Source organism: Choloepus didactylus, chromosome 9, assembly GCF_015220235.1.
Source record: "Choloepus didactylus isolate mChoDid1 chromosome 9, mChoDid1.pri, whole genome shotgun sequence".
NCBI lineage: Eukaryota > Metazoa > Chordata > Mammalia > Pilosa > Megalonychidae > Choloepus > Choloepus didactylus.
This window is the reverse complement of record NC_051315.1, coordinates 134276854-134295244: the sequence shown is the minus strand read 5'-3', so window position 1 is coordinate 134295244 and position 18391 is coordinate 134276854. Positions and strand designations below refer to the sequence as shown.

Sequence of the window (18391 nt, the reverse complement as noted above, 5' to 3'; positions counted from 1 at the left end):
CTCTGGTTTATTCCCTCGAGGGCCGGAGCACGGATTGCAGCGCCTTCCTGAGGTGCAAGGGAGCAAGGCCGCGTGCTCTGGAGACCCTCATCCTGCTGTCACCCTTGATGGTGGTTTGCTGAGCAGAGAATTCCAGGTTGAAAGTCGTTTTCTTCGGACGTTCCGAAGTGTTGCTCTGTTCTCTGGCCTCCGGGTTGCGGACGTGCGGCGGTTTTAGTTTGCTGAAGTTGCCGAAATGCAGGAGACCAGAAGTGGGCTGGCTTTTACGGTGGGGATTTACTAGCTTAGACGCTCACAGTTCTGAGGCCGTGAAAATGTCCAACTCGAGACGTGGGCAGGTGACCCTGGGCCCCCGTCGGATGGGAAGGCGCACGGTGGGTCTGCCGGCCTCACCCTTCTCCTCCGGGCTTCGCTCCTCCAGCCTCTGGCTGCTCCGCTTCTGAGCTTTCGCGTCTTTCTCTGTGTCTCTCAGCTCCTTTCTTTCTCTCTCATCCTCTTATAAAGGACCCAGGAAGAGGATTAAGACCCCCTGGGGCAGCCTCAGCTGAAACAACCTGATCAAAGGCCCCACCCACAGCAGGTGCCCACCCCGGGAGCAGATCGGCTTTAGGACGGGACCTTCTGGGGTCCAGACAGCTGCAGCCCGCACGAGGGCCCGGTGCCCTTTGTGTCCCACCCGTTCCTTTGTGATCTGTTGTTTTTCTCTGAAGCCTGTGGAATCTTCTCTTTAGCCCTCTGTTTCTGGAGTTTCACGACAACTTGTGTCCTTGTGGGTTTTCTTTGTGTGGGGGTGGGTGTGGGGGGTGTCGAGCTGTTCGGTTTGGAAACCTGTGACCCTTAGTCCTGTCACGTTTTCTTGAATTATTTCTATAATAGTCCCCCGTGCCTTGATTCTCTAATTTTCTTTTCTGTACTTCCATGGGAAATTCTTTACTTTTAAACCTTTTTATTGACTCTCTAAATTTGTTTTTAATGTCCCTAAACTTTTACTCTTTCAGTGTTCCTTTTTCAAAGCATCCGCCACTTATTCGTGGATGTAGCCCCTTCTCTTTGCTTCTGAGGATATAAATTGTGAGGTTTTATCATTTGTTATTTTCTTGTGCTTCCTGCATTGTGTTTATTTCCTCCATGTTGCCTTTCTGTTTGTTTTAGTCTGATTTTGTTGTCAGAGGGTTTCTCCTCACTGACCTGTGGCTGGCTGTCCACGTTTACGAGTGGGGCACTGACAGTTGAGGGGCGCCCATGGCCTAGCAGCGCTTGTGGCCTGACCGTTGTCATTTGCCTGTGTTAGCTCCTGTCCCAGTCGCTTTCCCAGAGAAGACGCACCCACTGGGGGAGGCTGGGTGCCCACGTGGGGTCTGGGGTGAAGCTCGTCCCCACCAGCTGGTTCCTCAGGGGCCTGGGGCCTGGGTCCAGTGCTCCTTCCGCTGACGATCCACAGGTGCCCCCGCTTTCCCGCCTGCCCGACAGCTCCCTCCAGAGGTGCCCAGAGCCTTCCCGGGTCCTGCAGAGCAAACCAGCTGGCTCCTGGGTTAGGTTTTCGCTTTCCCGGGCTTCCTAAGTCAGGTTCCATTCGCCCCCCGCTTCCCATTTTCCGAGGGGCAGACACTGCTCCCCGCGCTGCCTCGTCTCCAGCCCCTCCGTCCTTGTGGGCTTGAGTCTTGGGGATTGCCACCCCCGGCAGCTGGGAGGGGAGTGCAGAAAGCCTGTGGTTCCCCCGGATCTCAGCTCTAACGTCCCTCCCCTCTTGCAGGTGCCTCTGCCCTCGCCGGGCTTCGCCGCTGCAGGAGGGACAGCTCAGGCCGCAGACATGGCCGGCGCCTCGGTGAAGGTGGCCGTGCGCGTCCGCCCCTTCAATTCCCGAGAAATGAGCCGGGACTCCAAGTGCATCATTCAGATGTCCGGCAGCACCACCAGTGAGTACGGCCGGGGCGGCCGGGGTGGGGGTCAGCGGCTGACCATCTTGGGCGCTGGGCTGTGTCCTCCCGGCCCATCAGCACTCTCCTTCCGTCTGTGCCTTTGCTCCTAACTGTTGGTCCCTCTGGGCTTCTGCGAAGTCGGAGGCTGCAGGGAACACGGTGACCAGCACGTAGGAGAGAGAATGGCAGTTTCGAGGAGGACAGACAGACAGACAGAAGGCAGACAGAAAGAAGGACACAGCCTCTTTATTTGCAGGATTCTGGCTGCTGAAGGCTGGGAGAGAAGGGACTTCGTGCCGAGCTGCCCCCCCTTGCTCCTTCTTTCACTGTGAAGTTTTTAATTAAGTGCTGCACACACATGGACAAATGGGCAGAACACTTTTGGGGACTTTTGTAGTCTGAGCCCAGCGTGAGCCCCTTCCCCTCAGTGCCCCCATAAAGGGGTCCCATCTTCTTGCGACACAGGACCCCAGTAATGCCCGTCTTGGTCCGGGTTTGGTTGCCTGCTGCTGCCATCGTGAACGGTCGTTCTCTCTCTTCCATGCTGGCCTGGGCCCCGCGGGCGGCTTGCACTGGGGGCCCTCGTGCAGTGCAGCCCTAAAGCACTGGTGCTGCCGTCATGCTCAGGTGCAGATGGCACAACCTGTCCTGACCCATCCACCTGCTCCTGCATCCTCGGTTGGGGTCAGCATGGCGCTGGCCACGCACAGGGGCACCACGGCTGTCACATCCTGCCCCGTCCGTCAGGGACCAGGTGGAGATGGGGACCCCGGAGGTGGAGCTCTCAGGCCTGACGGGGGTCTCCCCAGAGGCCTCCTGGGCGGAGGAGAGGGTGCTCTGGGGCTCCTTTGGATCCTGGGGAGTGGGGTCAGGGGTAGGGGGTGGCTTGGAACTGATGGGCCTTGACCCTGCTGTGGGCAGGCTACAGAGACCCCCTTCAGTTCAGGGGATGCGAGCTCACACAGGTGGATGCACACCTGAGCTTGTCGTTGCTATTTCGCAAGGTTGCACCTCCCTTTGCTCCCCAGAAGCAGAGCCTGAAGTGGGGATTTGGGGGTGAGGAGTTGATCTGGGAGGTGACCCCGGGAAGCTCCACTGGGAGTGGGGGGTGGGGAGGCCGGTGAAGGGGCCGCTGTGGGCAGTGGGGGCCTGGCCTTGCGGGGAGCTGCGTGTTTGTCCATCGGCCCTACCTGTGTGGGATGACCCAGGACATCAGGGTCCCTGTGGGAAACCCCACTACACCCCAGGGCCGCCGAAGGCACAGTCACCCCTGGGTCACGTCTGGGTCATGGCGAGGGCCACTGTCCACTGCAGGTCAGAAATCTGCAAAATGAACAGAAAGGACCAGAGACAAAATCTTCATCTCTCCTGGGACTTGGCGTGGCCCTGGCATCAGGCCAGAGGCTGAGGTTCGGGGCCGGAGGAGCAGGTGGGGGTCTCAGGAGGCAAACGTCGGACATTCCGGGGGCTCCAGCCGTGCCCACTGGGAGGGCAGGGCGGGGGACAGTGGGCTACTGCAGGGTGAATGCTCTGACCTGTCCCCCACCCCTGCCCTCTAGGGTGACTGTGGGTACGGGCTCTCCAATTTTACTCTTCCCCTGATGGCTCTAGCAGCAAGTGGGTGGGCTTCAGGGGTCCCTGGCAGTGAGATGTGCTGGCCCTGAGGGTGAGACGTCTGAGCTGAGGGCTGCTGCTGCCAGGCCGCGGGAGGACCCGGCACGGCCACCTGCTCAGAAGGACCAGCAAGGCCTCTGCTGAGACCCCAGCCGGGCTGTCCCACCCCCATACTGCCCCCACTCCAGCCCCCAGGGAAGGCTGGGCACAGAGCTGTCCCCGGGCTGGAGGCCCGAGCGGATTCATGGGTAGCCGCTTCGTCCATGGCCAGCCAGGGCTACCCCGGGGTCCAGACACCCCAGGGGACCGCTGACCCCTGATGTTGTGAGTGAAGCCCCCGTGGGTCTGTGGAGTGTGGAGGGGACTCGGGGAGCCTCTCGTGCTATTTCGGAGCAATTGGCAGTTTCTGAAAGAACCGTCCCTACTCAAAGATGAGTGTCCCCCAAAAAAACCAGTGTGCGTGGGGATGGCTCCACATCCTTAAACAGTGAGGAAAGGAGCACGGAGGACAAGCACAGGATGGGGGATGGCCGAGGAAGGGCTCCAGAAACCTGGGGACACGCTGTGGATGACAGCAGCTTTCATTCTCGGGGAAGTTAAAGAGCTCATGGGCCCCTCAAAACAAGAGTTGGACAACAGAATGAGAGTCAGCCACTCTGATGCCAAAGATTCACAAAGAAAACCGGCTGTGGGGCGCCATGGGGATGCCAGATTGGTCAGAATACAAAAATACAAAGTCCAGAATACAGAAAATCCAGAATATAAAACCCAGGATACAAAAATTCAGAATATCAAAATCCAGAATACAAAAAAAATTCCAGAACACAAAGAAATCCAGAATGCAAAAATCCAGGATACACACGGTGGCGAGACAGACCCAGAGGTCCCCGCGGGGAGGCGGCCGGTGGTCTCGGGGGGCTGGCAGGGGCTGCGACGTGCAGGCCGAGCGCGAGGCCTCTTTTTAGGAAGATTGTCACGCACGTGTTGAGAGCTGTGCCCTCAAGAATGTCCCCAGAGCAGTGTTTTCACCAAACCGGGGGTGACCACTGGAAAGTCTGCCTGCTGGGAGCCGGTCGGGGTGCTGGGAGGCCAACAGCGCCCGTTGGTGGAACTTTTAGCACAACAATGCGGCTTTGTGCCTCGGCCTTGGGAAAGCTCCAGAGCGATGCGGGTGAACGGGGCGCGGAGCAGCATGAAGGGTGGGATTGTGCTGGAGCCAAAGGGCACGCGCGCACCCGGGGAAGTGTGTACCTGAGTGTGAGTGTGCATGGGGAGGAGGGGGGAGGGAGAGAGAGAGAGACACAGAGGGAGAGAGAGAGAGACACAGAGAGAAGGAGAGGGAGAGAGATCTAGAGGGGAGGAGGGAGCTCTGGTGGAGGGCGACTAATCGGCAGAAACCCCTATGAAAATGATACTTTTTGGAGAAGACAAAATAGTGATGGAGCAGGTGGAAAGTGCTGGAAGTCTGGACAGAAGGCTTCGGGAACTCAGGGGAGGATGTGGTCCAGCCCTGGGCCCGGGAAGCTTGGAGAGAAAGGGTCCTGAAAGCGCGGGGGCTGGGTGCTGGGGACGGAGGGTGGCTGAGGAGGGCCGGAGGTGGCCCCATGAGCAGCGTCGGCCCTGTGTGAGCCCCAGGCCCAGGGACAGCTGGTGGGTCGAGGCCCGGCTGGGCCCGGCACTGGCAGGGCCTCCGCGTCCACCCCGAGGGGCGTCCACCAGGCAGCCTCTTCCCCAGATGTCTCTGGATCTTGGGGGGCTGAGCCGGTCTGCGGGCCGGGGCGGGGTCCCCAAGCTCTACCTGCCCTCCCCGTGGGGACCCCCCGAATCCCTCGATGGCTGCATGGGAGCCGCTCAGCTCTCTCGAGGTGGCTGTTTGTGACTCAAAAACTGGAAGCGTTGAAAAGCAAATTTAATTTGTCAGCATGTAATCGTCGCCTGGATAAATAATACTTTCCATGCGAACATACCAAACCCAGCAATTTTATGCGACAACCCAAACGGTGCGCGGGCCTGACGGCAAAGCGCAGCGGCCACTCGCTACACGTCCCCCTCATGTACCCACTGGACAAGGGAGCAGACCTGGAAGCTTCTAGAAGTTTCCTCTCTCCCGGGTCATGTCCTCTGCCTTCAGGACCAGGGGAGCCCGCTGGAGAGTCCACGCCCTAAAGAACGAACGGCCGGGGTGCGGCAGCCTCGAGTGCCTGCCCTGCTCTGTAGTGCGGCGCTGGACTTGGGCGTGGTGAGGCTGTGGGGTGCAGGATGGCCTTGGCCTGCATTCTGGCCTCGCCCCGGGGCTGCCTCTGCAGGGCGCTCAGGGACCCGTCGCCAGCGAGCCTCTCCCTGCACCGACGGCTGGATGACACCTGGGGGGGAGGGAGCCGGGCACAGCCGCCAGCTGGCGCGTCCAGGGCTGCCCTCCCGGCCCCACGGAGGCCCGAGGCCACGCTGTTGCCCCAGACAGCACCCCTGTGGCCGCAGGGAACACACCACCATTCTGAAGCGTCCTCCGGAATGTTCCAGGGCCCTTGCCCTCTTTTCACAGCTGACTTTCCCACGAAGCCCAGACCCGGCCTCCCCGGCCTCATCGACCAGCAGCTGCCAAGCGCTCGGCTTCGGGTGGCATCAGTGCATGACCATCAGAGAAGTCCCCACATCCATCACCGTCCCAGGGCGAGGCCTGGAAACGAGGACCCCGGAAGGGAGCGGGAGTTGGCCCCGAGTCCTGACGCGACTCCAGGCCTCTGTGTTGGGACTGGCTCAGAGCAAGGGGCGTGGAGGGAGGGGCTGGAGGAGGGGGCCTGAGCCCAGGGCTGGGGGCTGGGGCCTGGGGTCCCTGGTGGGCGCCGGGTCAGGACGTCCTGGGTGTGCTCCACCAGCCGCCTCTGTGGACCCCTGAGGCCTTACGCGCGCCTCCCCCCGGACCCCCACCGCTGCAGGACAGGCACGCCGTGACCTCATCTGCATTCCCGTGGCACAGACAGGGAAACCGAGGCTAAGTGAGGCCACATGGCTTCACCTGGCAGAGCAGGGAGCAGAAGGGGTGGCTGAGCCTGTCACATCAGCAAAGCCACAGGGTGCACTGGGCACGAGACGCGGCTCCCGCTGGCCCAGGGGCCGGCATGTGGGTGGGGGACAAAGCAAACCGCTGATGGTGAGGCCAGACACGGAGCCAAGGCCGAGCAGCTCATGGGGGGGGTGTCTGGGGGCCCCGTGCCGCGGCTGGGAGGTGAACGGGGTGGTCAGTGAGTGAGCAAGTGAAGGTTGGGGCGACTGGCCCCCAAACCCTGGCGAGGTTTGTTTTCTCGCCGCGAGGCAGACCCCTAAGTGTGTGTTCGGGGAGTGGTGTGCTGCTAAACGAGCGCCTCTCCAAAAACAACCCTAAACCCCCAAACCAAAAGAAGGCGAGTCGGCATTTGCCAATTTCCACGGTTGCTCTCACCTGGGCCAGTTTCCAGCTCCTGGTGGTTTAACCGCAGCCCCCCGTTCCTCAGTGCTGAGCCCAGACCCCTCCAGGCGGCTGCCTTCCGTCTGCTTCCCTCCTCCTGCTCCGCTCACCTCTTGGTCCTCCCGTGTGAGTGGCTGGACTTGGGAGGATCTAGCCTGAGGGGCCCGGCTCCCGTGGGCCGGGGGGGCATTTGAAGGGGCTCGCCGCACTCTGCAGACCCCGGCCTCTCCTTCGCTCTCCTCCAGCCCTCCTGAGCACGCACCGTGGCCCTGGGGAGGGAAGCCCCTTCCCCAGCCAAGTCTGCTGGGTCCTGGCACAGGGCAGCGGCGGGCAGGGACCACCTGTTGGGCCTCTGGGCCTTGGCCGAGGGTGTGGAGGTGGCCGTGGGAGCTAGGCCTGCGGGGCCCCAGGCCACTCTCTGCTGTGTACCAGGGGCCCTGGGAGGGGGCACCCTGCTCTGGGTCTGGGGTCCCATCTGAGACAGCAGGGGCTCGTCCGCCACTCCAGTGGCCCACGGCTCTGCCGGGTGGTGCAGGCGCTGACTCTTGCCTGGCATCCAGTGCTCCACGCCATGACCCCCTCCCACCCCGCCAACCCCAGCCCGAGGGAATGCACTGTCCACGTGGGATATAGGACAAACACCCTGGCTCGAGAGTGCCTCAGAGAAAGTTCAGGGTTCCCAGGGCTGGACCAGTGCTGAGCAGGGCAAGGAGGTGGGGAGGGGAGGGGTCTGGGGGTCCTAAGGGTGTCTGGGGGAAGCTGGGGGGTGGGGACCGGGGGTGGGTGGGGTAGGGGGTGCTGGAGCGAGTGCTGGGGTGGGGGGCACAGTCTGCCACCCAGGGAGGTGAGGACAGGTGGTGGCTGTCGCTGGGACATTGGTGGGGAGACAGTGGGGTCCCCCTCCCGCTGCCAGAGCTGCCTGAGGCCCCAGCAGGTGCGATTGCCGTTCCCACGGCACCGGCATTGTCCGCATGGGGTTCCGGGAGCCGCCCGTGGGCGCTGTCCCCGGGCACTGAGACCAGGTGTGGAAGCCGGGGCAGCACCGTCCCGAGGCAGCATGGGTGGGGGCCCCCCAGGACCCCCGGGTGGGCTGCGGAGGTCAGTCACCTGCACCCTCCTGCTGCCTCCCCAGAGCACCAGCCATCCCCCAGCCCCTCAGGCCCGGGGCCCAGATGCTGGTCTGCTTGCGGGAGGGGCTCTGGGTGCTGCTGGGCGCTGGCCCTGCCCTGGGCGGGGTCTCTGCCGATCCCTGGTCCCGTCTGCAGGATGCTCGGGGAGAGGGAACGACCCGGTGCCTGCAAAGCTGAACCTGGGGCAGCTGCAGACGTGTGCGAGGCCGATGGGGAGCTCGGGTCAGGCCGCCCTGGACACGCCATGGTGGGGTGACGTGTCGAGGGAAGTGGGGCGTCCGAGGAGGGGAGGTCCCGGCCCCGCAGCTGAGCAGAGGCCATGGGCCTCACACACCTTCAGCTCCCAGAGGGGGTGGGGGGCAGGCGTTTTCCCACCCCGATGTCGACGGGAAAGGGGGTCTCTGGAGCCCTTCTGGACCAGGCCTGGCCCATGTTCCTTGTGGACAGAGTTTCTAGAAGCTTCCAGGAGTTGGAAAGGCAGCCACAGGACGCTAACATGAGGCCCCGAAGAAGCAAGCACGTGGCGACAGTCTGGCCCAGCGTGCAGACCCCATGGAGCCTTCGGGTGCTCCTGGGAGGAGCTCTAGGGCAGAAGCATCTGGGTCTGAGCCGGGGGGCGGCGAGCAGGGTGCAGACCCCAGAGGTGGGGGTGCGGCTGCTGAGCCTGCCAGCCAGGTCCCTGCTAGAAGGGCCAAGCCCCCTGGGGAAGGCGGACGCTGCGGGCCCGGGGCACACGTGGGCATCACAGACACAAGGCGCAGGGCCGGGCTTGCTGCCGGGAAGCGGGGTCCCTGGCCACCCCCCGAGGGTCGGCTTGTCTGGGCAGCTGCGGCCTCTGAGGACCCCTCTTCCTGCCCGGGTGGTGCAGACACGGGGCGGCCTGATTCCCTCTTGGTTTTGCCGCTGCCGAGCCCCTCCTAGTTTAGTTTCCTGGGCTGCTGGAGCAAATACCACGAACTAGGCCGGTTGGACGAGGGGGACTCATTTGCTCGCGGCTGTGAGGCTGTGACGCTTTCTCCCGGAGGCGGTGGCGTCCTGGGGCCACTGCTGGCGACACTCGGTCCTTGGCTTTGCCCCTGGCGGCCCCTCCCGGCCTCTCCCTTCTCCTCCGGGGTCCATCGACGTCCGCTTCTGGCTGCCCGACTGCCTTGGTGTCTGTCTGTCTGAATCTCATTCTCTTAGAAAGGCCTCCGGTACCGGGACTGAGACCCCCTGGCTGAGGGGACCATGCCTGCCTGCGGTGCCCTCAGCAGAAGGGTGCACACCACAGGAATGGTTGAATTTAAGGTGTTTTTCTGGGGTGCACACAGCTCCAAACCACCACACCTCCCCGGGCTCGGCCCTCACCCGGAGCCTTCTCTCCGCAGCCATCGTCAACCCCAAACAACCCAAGGAGACGCCCAAAAGCTTCAGCTTCGACTACTCCTACTGGTCGCACACCTCGGTGAGTCCTGGGGGCTAGGGGAGGGGGCTGAGCCGCCTGTGGGGGGGTCTTGGCCTCTCCGGGCCTCCCGCTCCCCTGGGGGCCACAGGGGTTAGGGTTCAGGTTAGCAGCCTCATATGGGGAGGGCCCCCCGAGCTGTGAGCTGCGTTCTCCCCATTTCTTTCATCTGCCCCCGGCCTCTCCACTGCCCCAGATGCCCCCAATGCCCAAGGCAGAGCCCAGACCACCCTGTTCCCCTCCACGGGCAGCACCTCCCCCCACCTCTCAAGCTGGGAGCCCAGGGACTTCCAGAATCTTCTCTCTCCTACACTCCCTCCATCAGTCCCCACAGAACCCCACTGCCTACCACCACCCGAATCATTCTGGATTCAGCCCCTGGGGCCACCATCTACCTTTAGGTCTCATCTCTGAGCCCCAGCCCCCAGAATGGCCCCGGAACCCCCCAGTCCATCCTCTCCCGTGGCTGGGTGACCCCGGGCCTGGCCTGCTGTCCACGGGGTCACCTGGCCTGTGGGGTTCCCAGTCTCCAGGCCCTGACCCTTCTCTGGGGCTCCCACTCTCGCCCCCATGCTGACCCCACGATCCGCTGCCCTGAGCCCCCGGTTGTGAGCACGTCACGCCTCTCACCACGGGGCCTTTGCAGCTGCTGTTCCCCCTGCGGGGAGCCCCCCACCCTGGCCTGGCTGACCCCTCCCTGGAGCACTCGGTCCCTCCCGCAGGAGCCTGTGTGCCAGGGGAGTGGGGGGCAGGGGCCTCCCCGAGGCTCTGCCTTTCGGGGTCCCCTGACCCCTGCTGCTGATGCCCTTGTCCCCAGCCGGAAGACATCAACTACGCCTCGCAGAAGCAGGTGTACCGCGACATCGGCGAGGAGATGCTGCAGCACGCCTTCGAGGGCTACAACGTCTGCATCTTCGCCTATGGGCAGACGGGAGCTGGCAAGTCCTACACCATGATGGGCAAGCAGGAGAAGGACCAGCAGGGCATCATCCCGCAGGCACGCGCGGCGGCCGGGGCTGGGGGCTGGGTGCGCAGGGGCCGGGCAGGGGTGGTGTCCGGCCACTGGGAGCCGAGAGGGGACGCTACTGTGAGACCGTGGAAGCCGTGCCCCCTCCCCACCCTGCCGCCTTCCTGCGGGATGGACGGACCCCCAGACAGAGGAGGGTGCAGGCCTGGGGGGCCTGAGGGGTGGAGGGCAGGGCTGCAGGAAGCATCAGGAGTCCGACAACTGTGGGCCCTGGTTCCTGGGATGGACGGTGGGAGTGGGGGCACAGGAGGGGCCTGGGGTGGGGGCAGCGGCCCCCAGCACCCGCCCTCGCCCGCCGGGCATCTGATTTCCCCACGTCTCCTGGCCCCTGCAGCTCTGCGAGGACCTCTTCTCCCGGATCAATGACACGACCAACGGCAACATGTCGTACTCCGTTGAGGTGGGGCCCGGAGGCCGTTCTTGGGCGGGGACGCTGGGCAGGGGGTGGGGGGCCTGACCGGTCATCCGTGTGCATGTGACCATGAGGCCAGCAGAGCCACGCAGGACATGGGGTGAATAGCACCCAGGGGTGTGGGGGCAGGAGAGTGGGGGCAGAGGTGAGGGGTCCAGTCCTCCGCTCAGCCTCTGCTCCGTCTGATGCAGTGGACGGATGACCCGAGGGGCCCCAGGGCTGACCAGTGTGCCATCGGGGGGCCCCCAGGACAGCCCTTGGGGATGGGCCGTGTCTGAGGCCCCCGCCACACACAGACCCCCACAGGGTCCCTGCCCACAATGGGAGCCCCCCACTGCCCCCTGCCCGCCCCCTGATGGCCGCCCTGCCCTGCTGCAGGTCAGCTACATGGAGATTTACTGCGAGCGCGTCCGTGATCTCCTGAACCCCAAGAACAAGGGCAACCTGCGCGTCCGGGAGCACCCCCTCCTGGGGCCATACGTGGAGGACCTGTCCAAGCTGGCCGTCACCTCCTACAACGACATCCAGGACCTCATGGACTCAGGGAACAAGGCCAGGTGGGGCCACGCCCTTGGCCGAGGGTCTCCCCGAGGAAGCCCCTCGCCCCTTCCTGGGGGCTCTGCTGGGCTGTGACCCCAGCTTTCAACCTGCTCGGGGGACACTAGTGCCTACACCCCAGGCTGCTCCGTGGCGGGGGCATCGGGCCAGGGACACCCAGCGAGGGGCCAGCAGTGTCCCCAGTGGCCGCCCTGGGCCGGGGCAGAGGGCGCAGAGCTGAGACCCACACATGCTCTGGGGCCAGTGTGTGGGACGGGCCCTCGCCTGCTCCAACGCCCGTCCCCGGCTGGGGCCTGGTAGGTGGGCACGGGTGGCACAAGGGCCGTCAGCCCGAGTCCTGTGGCCGTCAGTGACCCCCTTCCCTCCGCCGTCCTGTCCGGGGTACCCGCTTGTAGCGGCGCCTGCCCCTCCTGCCTCCCTCTGCCCCAGCCTCCGTCACCCTCCCAGGGAGCTCAGTTTCCTGCTAGCTGAGACTTGGGAGGCCCCAGGGGTCCCCAGCCCACGTGGCAGTGTGGGCACTGACCCCAGACCCCCTCGCTGACCTGGGTCTGTCCTCCCTGAGACCATCTGCTGACCCCTGGGGCCTCCTGGGTGTGGGGCCCTGGGACCTGGTGGGCTCCCCAGAGCTGCTGGTGCATGTCATGGGTGGGGTCTGGGGGCCACTGGAGTGTGTGGCCTGATGCGGGGAAGCCGCCCCCTCCCACGGCACAGCTGGCGGCACCTGGGCTTTGCTGCACCCGGGGCGGGGACACCCCTCCATCACTGTGCCCCGCTCCTGGGTACCAGACCCATCCTGGAGCCAGGGATCTGAAGTGAGGGGGGTCCCCCAGCCAGGCGGGAGGCCCCAGGAGGCTCGGGGCGGGGAGCCCAGTGACTGCCGTCGGTCTGGTGAGCTGCACCGTCCTGCTGTACGTGTGCCACCTCCTGTCCCCTCCCCAGGACCGTGGCGGCCACGAACATGAATGAGACCAGCAGCCGCTCCCACGCCGTCTTCAACATCATCTTCACGCAGAAGCGGCACGACGCAGAGACCAACATCACCACCGAGAAGGTGAGGCAGCCGCCCCGTCCTCCGGGCAGTGGCTGGAGGTGGGGGGTCGTGTCTGGCAGGGTCGGGCAGGGATGGACAGGGAGAGCCCACTGGCCGGGACACCATCCCTGCTGCACCTCGTCCACCTAAGGAGGCCCGAACCGAGCACCGGCCCACGAGGCGCCAGGCACTGACCGTCCTGTCTGGCGTGGACCTCGGGAAGGGGTCGGCAGGGCCTGAGAGGCCGCCTCGTTTCCACACTGGGGCCTCCTGTGAGTGGGAGGGGCCCGGGGTCCACCTCCACCCGCCACCTGCAGCTGGGTGAGCGCGGTGGACTGTGGGGGCTGCGGGGAGTGGAGGTGGGGGTGCCCTGGGGGCCTCCTGGGGTCCGCCCCGAATCAGGGCGGCGCCAGCCCCTGAGGCCTGTGTCTTGGGTTCCAGGTGAGCAAAGTCAGCCTGGTGGACCTGGCGGGGAGCGAGCGGGCCGACTCCACCGGAGCCAAGGGCACACGCCTCAAGGTAGGGACGGACGGACGGACAGGCACGCGTGGTGCGCAGCAGGTCTGGGTGTCTCGGCTGCCCCGGTGGGGTCTTGGCTTGGGGCTCAGTGCTTGGGGGGGGGGGGGGCGCGACCCCAGCTGGGGCTCCTCTGGGGCAGGAGGGCTCGGGGCCTCCGCTGGGGATGAGCCCGGGGGGCGGGTGGTGGGCACAGCCCAGGTTCTGGGGCGCCAGCAGCTGGGGTCCCAGCTCCACGTCAGTGGGGACAGAGTCCCCGGGCTGGATGGTGGCCCTAGGTCCTTGCAGCCACGAGGCTGCATTTCCCCCCCCGGATTCAGATGTGTGAGGACGAGTGGGTGACATGCTGGCACCCAGGGGTGCCTCCCTTGGGAAGGTCTCGGGGCCTCAGAAGGAGCTTCTGTTTCTGTGTCCTTGGTCCCCATCTTTCGATGCTTCCATTACCCGATGGATGGGAAGGGGAGCTGGGGGTCATCCCAGGTGGGGTACATGGTCCTGCACCTCCTGGTCAGGGGCCCCAACTGGCCTCCTGGACCATCCTGTGCCCCCGTCGGCAGTCAGGGTTGGGGCCGGGGGTCAGACCCCGGGGTCATGCTGGGGCGAGGGCTCCCTGACGTGTGACCACCTTCTCCCCACACAGGAAGGAGCCAATATCAACAAGTCCCTGACCACGCTGGGGAAGGTCATCTCTGCGCTGGCCGAGATGGTGAGCGGCCCCGGCCTTCGAGCCCCGGACTGAGGGGCGATCCATAGCAGGGCCTCCCTGTGCAGCCTCCCTGGGGTGCTGGTAGTCCATCACCCCTGAGCCAAGCCCTGTCTTTGGCGAGCTGGCTGGGTCCCAAGGGTCAGCCCAGGGCAGGGTCATGAGGCTGGAGTTGGGGCAGGGACCCCTGTTTATTCCTGAGAGCCTCGGTTTCCCTACTTGTGAAATGGGGCAGCCCTCACTGCTGCCTTCCTCGCAGGGTCCTTCCCGAAATCACCGTGGGCCAGGGCGGGGGTGCTGACTGGTGTACCCCTGGGGTGAAGGGCTGGCTTGGCAAGCCCTGCAGAGCAGGCGGCAGTGCCCACTCTCCTGGATGCCCAGGCCCCAGCCAAGGAAGGGGGGTCCAGGGGACCTGTGAGGTTGTCGGGGTAGGGTGGGGGTCAGAGCCGCCGGGTGAGGGTGGCCCGAGAGGCGCCTGCTGCTTGGCCGGCTCAGGGCGCCTGGCCGTGGCCTGTGGATGGTGATGGGAGCGTGGCATGTGCCCGGCCGCTGCTGCTCCTTTGCCCTCTGAGCCAGAGCCCACCCCCGCCACGGGCCGGACCTCGCTCCAAGTCCTCAGAGTTCCCATCTTTCTTTTCCAGGACTCCGGGCCCAACAAGGTAAGCTGCTTTCTCTGCTTCCGCCAGTGGGGGCTTCCTCCCAGCAGGGGAGGGGGCTGCTGCAAAGGATGCTCTCCATCCCAGCCCCCCCGGGAAGGGCTCCCCAGTAAACGTCAGCCCTTCATTTGTTCACGAGTGCACTGAGCCCGACGCCGAGCCTGGCCTGTGCTGGGAGCTGGGCCCCAGGGGTGAGCATCGGCCTTGTGGGGCCACAGGGCGTTGGGGAGGCGGATAGGAAACCAGGAGACGGACACGTGAAAACACGACTGCAGATCGGGGTGGGGGCTGTAAGGACATGGCTGCGAGGACAGTGACCACGGCCTTCGGTCTGCATGGACGGGCAGCCTCTCGGGGAGGCCGAGGGGGTCAGGGCCAGCGGGCAGGAGGGCGAGCGCCGAGCCGCGTCGCCGGAGGGGCCGGAGTGAGGCTGACGTAGGTGAAGGCCACGTGTGCGAGGGGCTGTGAAGGGCCGTGCGGGGAAGCGGGTGAGGGGCTGCGTGGGGAACTCGGAGAGAAACTGTTAAAGGCACTGAGAGGAGCCGTGTGAGGGACTCGGATGAACTGTGTGAATAATTGTGTGAGGCATTCTGGGGACTGTGAAAGATTTGCAAGGAACTGTGTGGCAACCGTGTGTGCAACTGTGTGAGAAACTGAGCGAATCTGTGTGAGGAACTAACTGTGTGGAGGACTGTGGGGAACCGTGTGAGGGACGGTGTGTGTCCCCGTGAAGGGGAACGAGAGGAGCTCGGTGAGGGGCAGCGTGAGGGGCCGTGTGAGGGGCTGTATCGGGAACCCGAGGGACCCTGTGGGGGCTGCGTGAGAAACTCCGAGGAGCTCTTTGGGGGCTGTACGGGGGACTCTGTAAGGGACCGTGCGGGGACTGCGTGAGGACATGTGTAAGGACCCCTGAGGAACTGGGTGAGGGCTGCGAAGAGGACATGAGAAACTGCGTGAACATGAGGAACCAGGAGCTGTGGAGAGAACGCTGCGGGGCGCTCCATCAGGGACCGTATGAAGGGCAGCGTGAAGAAGGCTGTGAGGAACCGTGAATGGGATTGCAAGAGAAGCTTTTTTAGGAATTGTTTAAGGAAGGTTTTTGAGGAACTGGTTGTAGAGCAGTGCCCGGAGCGGGGAGAGTGGGGCGCGTGCGTGATGAGGCTGGAGAGGGGACAGGGTCCTGATCTGAAGACCTTAATCCATTGTCAGAAGCCAGATTGACGCTGGTCTAGTAGGAAGCCGGGGATGGGTTTCCAGTGGGACCCACGCAGCCTGATTCCAACTCACGTGTCCCTCGGGCTGCTCTGCGGCGAACAGATTGGGAGGGGCATGGCCTGGTGTGGCAGCCAGAGACGCCAGAGGAGGGTCGGTGTTGCGGTGGTGTAGACATGAGATGGTGGTAGCTGGGAGCGCCGGGCGGAGGGAGATGCTGGAAACGAGTGGACAAGTGCTGCTAATGCATGGAATGGAAAGTGGTGAGGGAGTGGGTGGGATCAAGGGTGACCCCTGCACTCCTTCCTGAAGTGGCTTAGTGACCGTGGGACACTCACTGTGGAGACAAGGAGTTTGACAAACATGGCAGACAATTCATCCTCTAGAATTAAAAAATGAACTAGAATGAAATCCAGTGTTTCACTTACTAAGTTTCCAAAGGAAAGACAAGAAACACTCAATACCGATGAGCTGTTGTGGGGTAGACATCCCACGGCCTGCACACGGAGCATTTCTGGAGCATACGCTGACAATGTGCATCAAGGGCTTTCAACATTTACATCCCCTTGAGCTCCTCCTGGGGATTGTACTAAAGAGCAGTGGGGAACCTGCTTTCAGATTTGTGCCCAGAGAAGTGGCACAGCCCTTGCAGTGGCTCCTGTGCATGTCCCCCTGGCTGTGGGCTCTTGGGGTCAAGGGCTGCCCTTCTGGCTCCAGCAGGTGCTCAACACATACTTCTCAAACATGTGTGTGCATGAACGAGTAGACCTTGGGAAACACCTAAATATCCACGATTAGTGGGATCGCTGTCAGTTCCAGAATGTCCAGAAGAAGTGATTCCTGGCAGTCTTCACATGCGATGGCATCTATATTTTGCATGAGAACTACTTGCCTTACTACAGAAAGAGCCACAGGGGTAGCGAGAGTGTGTGTTTTGGGGGGTGCTTCCTCCTGAGGGGAGGGGTGGTGAGAAGAGGCTGTTGAAGGTGTGGCTTTAGCTGGCTTCTGAAGGATGGTCGAGATTTTGATGCACAGGGAAGGCTAATTCAGTGTGGAGAGGGAGAGGCGAGCTTGCTGGGGCTGCCGGAGGCCCTGGTGAGTGGTGGGCTCTTTCTGCCTCAGGCAGGAGCTGCTGAAGGTGTGTGAGGCGGGGGTGAGGGGCTCAGATAAGTCTTTCCAGCAGAGGGGAGGGTGGAGTCCCCGGCCCGTGCTATCAGATTCCTGGGCTCAGTTCAGCTGTGAGACCCAGACGTCAGCAGGGACAAAGGAGGAAGGAACCTGAGGATTTTCCAGCAAGTCCTCGGGTGCTCGGGTGGCGCCCTGGGGTTTGGGCTGGGAGCCTTGGGCAGGCCATGAGCTGACCTGGAAGCGCTGCCGGCAGAGCTGGCCTAGCCCCTGCCGGACCACGAACCCAACCTTTGACTTTGGAGAACCGCTTGCCAGGCATTGCTACTTGCCCCTCCCCTGCCTTCACCCACTGGTGGCTCAGGGTTGACCCCTTGAATGTTCCTCCCCCACAGAACAAGAAAAAGAAGAAGACAGATTTCATTCCATACCGAGATTCTGTGCTGACCTGGCTCCTCCGGGAAAACCTGGGTGAGGACTCAGTGGGTTTTCATCTCCAGCCTGGCCGCCATCCCGTCCTCTTTCTCCCACCTGGGATGGATGCAACCGCCAGGAACCAGGGTGGTCCCAAGGGTCCTGCAGGACACACACCCACCAGTGGTGTTAGCATTCCTGTTCCAAGTTGGCTCTGAGACCCAGACCAAGCACCTGTCCCTCTCTGGGTCTTGGTTTCCCCATCTGTAATAGTGGCCTGGGTCTAGATGATTCTGGGGAGCCATGCTTGCTCACTGGGTTTTGATGGGCTGTGATGAATTGTGTGAGAATCACACCCTTCTCCTCCTGGCATAAGCCAGTGAGAGCTAGATGGGGAGGGGCCAGCTGGAAGACCCTGATCTTTCTCTTCCCAAAGATAACTTCAGGGGTCCTTCCTGACTTTGTTACAGATGGGGAGGCTGAGGCCCAGAGAGAAGAAAGAGTCTTGGGTGACCTGATGAACATAAGACAGCTGGGGGACAGGGTCTCTGGCCTTCCTTGGCTGTGTGGCTGAGATGTGTGGAGTCCCAGCTCGGGCCCGCATTGGGTACCACAGCAGGCCTCCCAGGGGCAGGGAGAGGGGTGGCTCTGGGGGCAAGTTGGCCCCACGGAGGGAGGACAGGAGTGTCAAAAAGGATCATGTATCCCTTCACCTGATGTGTGGCCCAGGAAGGAGGCCCCTCCCACAGGGCCACACCCAGGCTCATCCTCTGGGGCTTGGAGGAGATCTCAGGGTGGGGGTGAGGGCAGTCCACCCCAAGTCCTTGCCAGGACCCCTGGCATGGCTTTGTGCCCTAGGCCCTTCATTTCCTCGCCTCCATAGTCAATGTGAAGCTATCTGTCCGGAGCGGGTAGCCAGGGTGCAAAGTCAGCAGGAGTCTTATCAGGACCACAGAGGCCACCGACCCCCAATAGGACCTATGGCCCCACACTCACTCTGTCAGGAACCCCCCCAGGTGATCCAACTTTCTCACTCGGTGCAAGTCAAACAGCCAGCTTTCCCACAAGGTACAGCCAGACAGCAGACTTTCCCACACGGACAAGTCAGACAGCAGACTTTCCCACATGGTGCACTGCCTGAGGCTGGATTCCTGGCTGCTCTGTTTACTGGGGAAAATATTTTAAATGA

The 18391-nt window shown here is 63.3% G+C and overlaps 1 protein-coding gene across 29 annotated transcripts in view; it reads left to right on the top strand.

The window, feature by feature from the left end:
* Nucleotides 1-18391, top strand: part of KIF1A (kinesin family member 1A) — an 86825-nt gene that overhangs the window by 16169 nt on the left and 52265 nt on the right. For 28 of the 29 annotated variants that reach the window (XM_037849179.1, XM_037849178.1, XM_037849177.1 and 25 more), the window contains exons 2-11: nt 1754-1916; nt 9476-9552; nt 10367-10546; nt 10911-10976; nt 11367-11545; nt 12486-12597; nt 13018-13095; nt 13733-13798; nt 14437-14454; nt 17184-17259. In XM_037849179.1, the coding sequence (XP_037705107.1) occupies nt 1811-1916; nt 9476-9552; nt 10367-10546; nt 10911-10976; nt 11367-11545; nt 12486-12597; nt 13018-13095; nt 13733-13798; nt 14437-14454; nt 17184-17259 (958 nt within the window). In that variant the 5' untranslated portion in view covers nt 1754-1810. Of the gene's footprint in view, nt 1-1753; nt 1917-9475; nt 9553-10366; nt 10547-10910; nt 10977-11366; nt 11546-12485; nt 12598-13017; nt 13096-13732; nt 13799-14436; nt 14455-17183; nt 17260-18391 lie in introns of those variants that run through there. The other variant, XM_037849180.1, reaches the window with a different exon arrangement.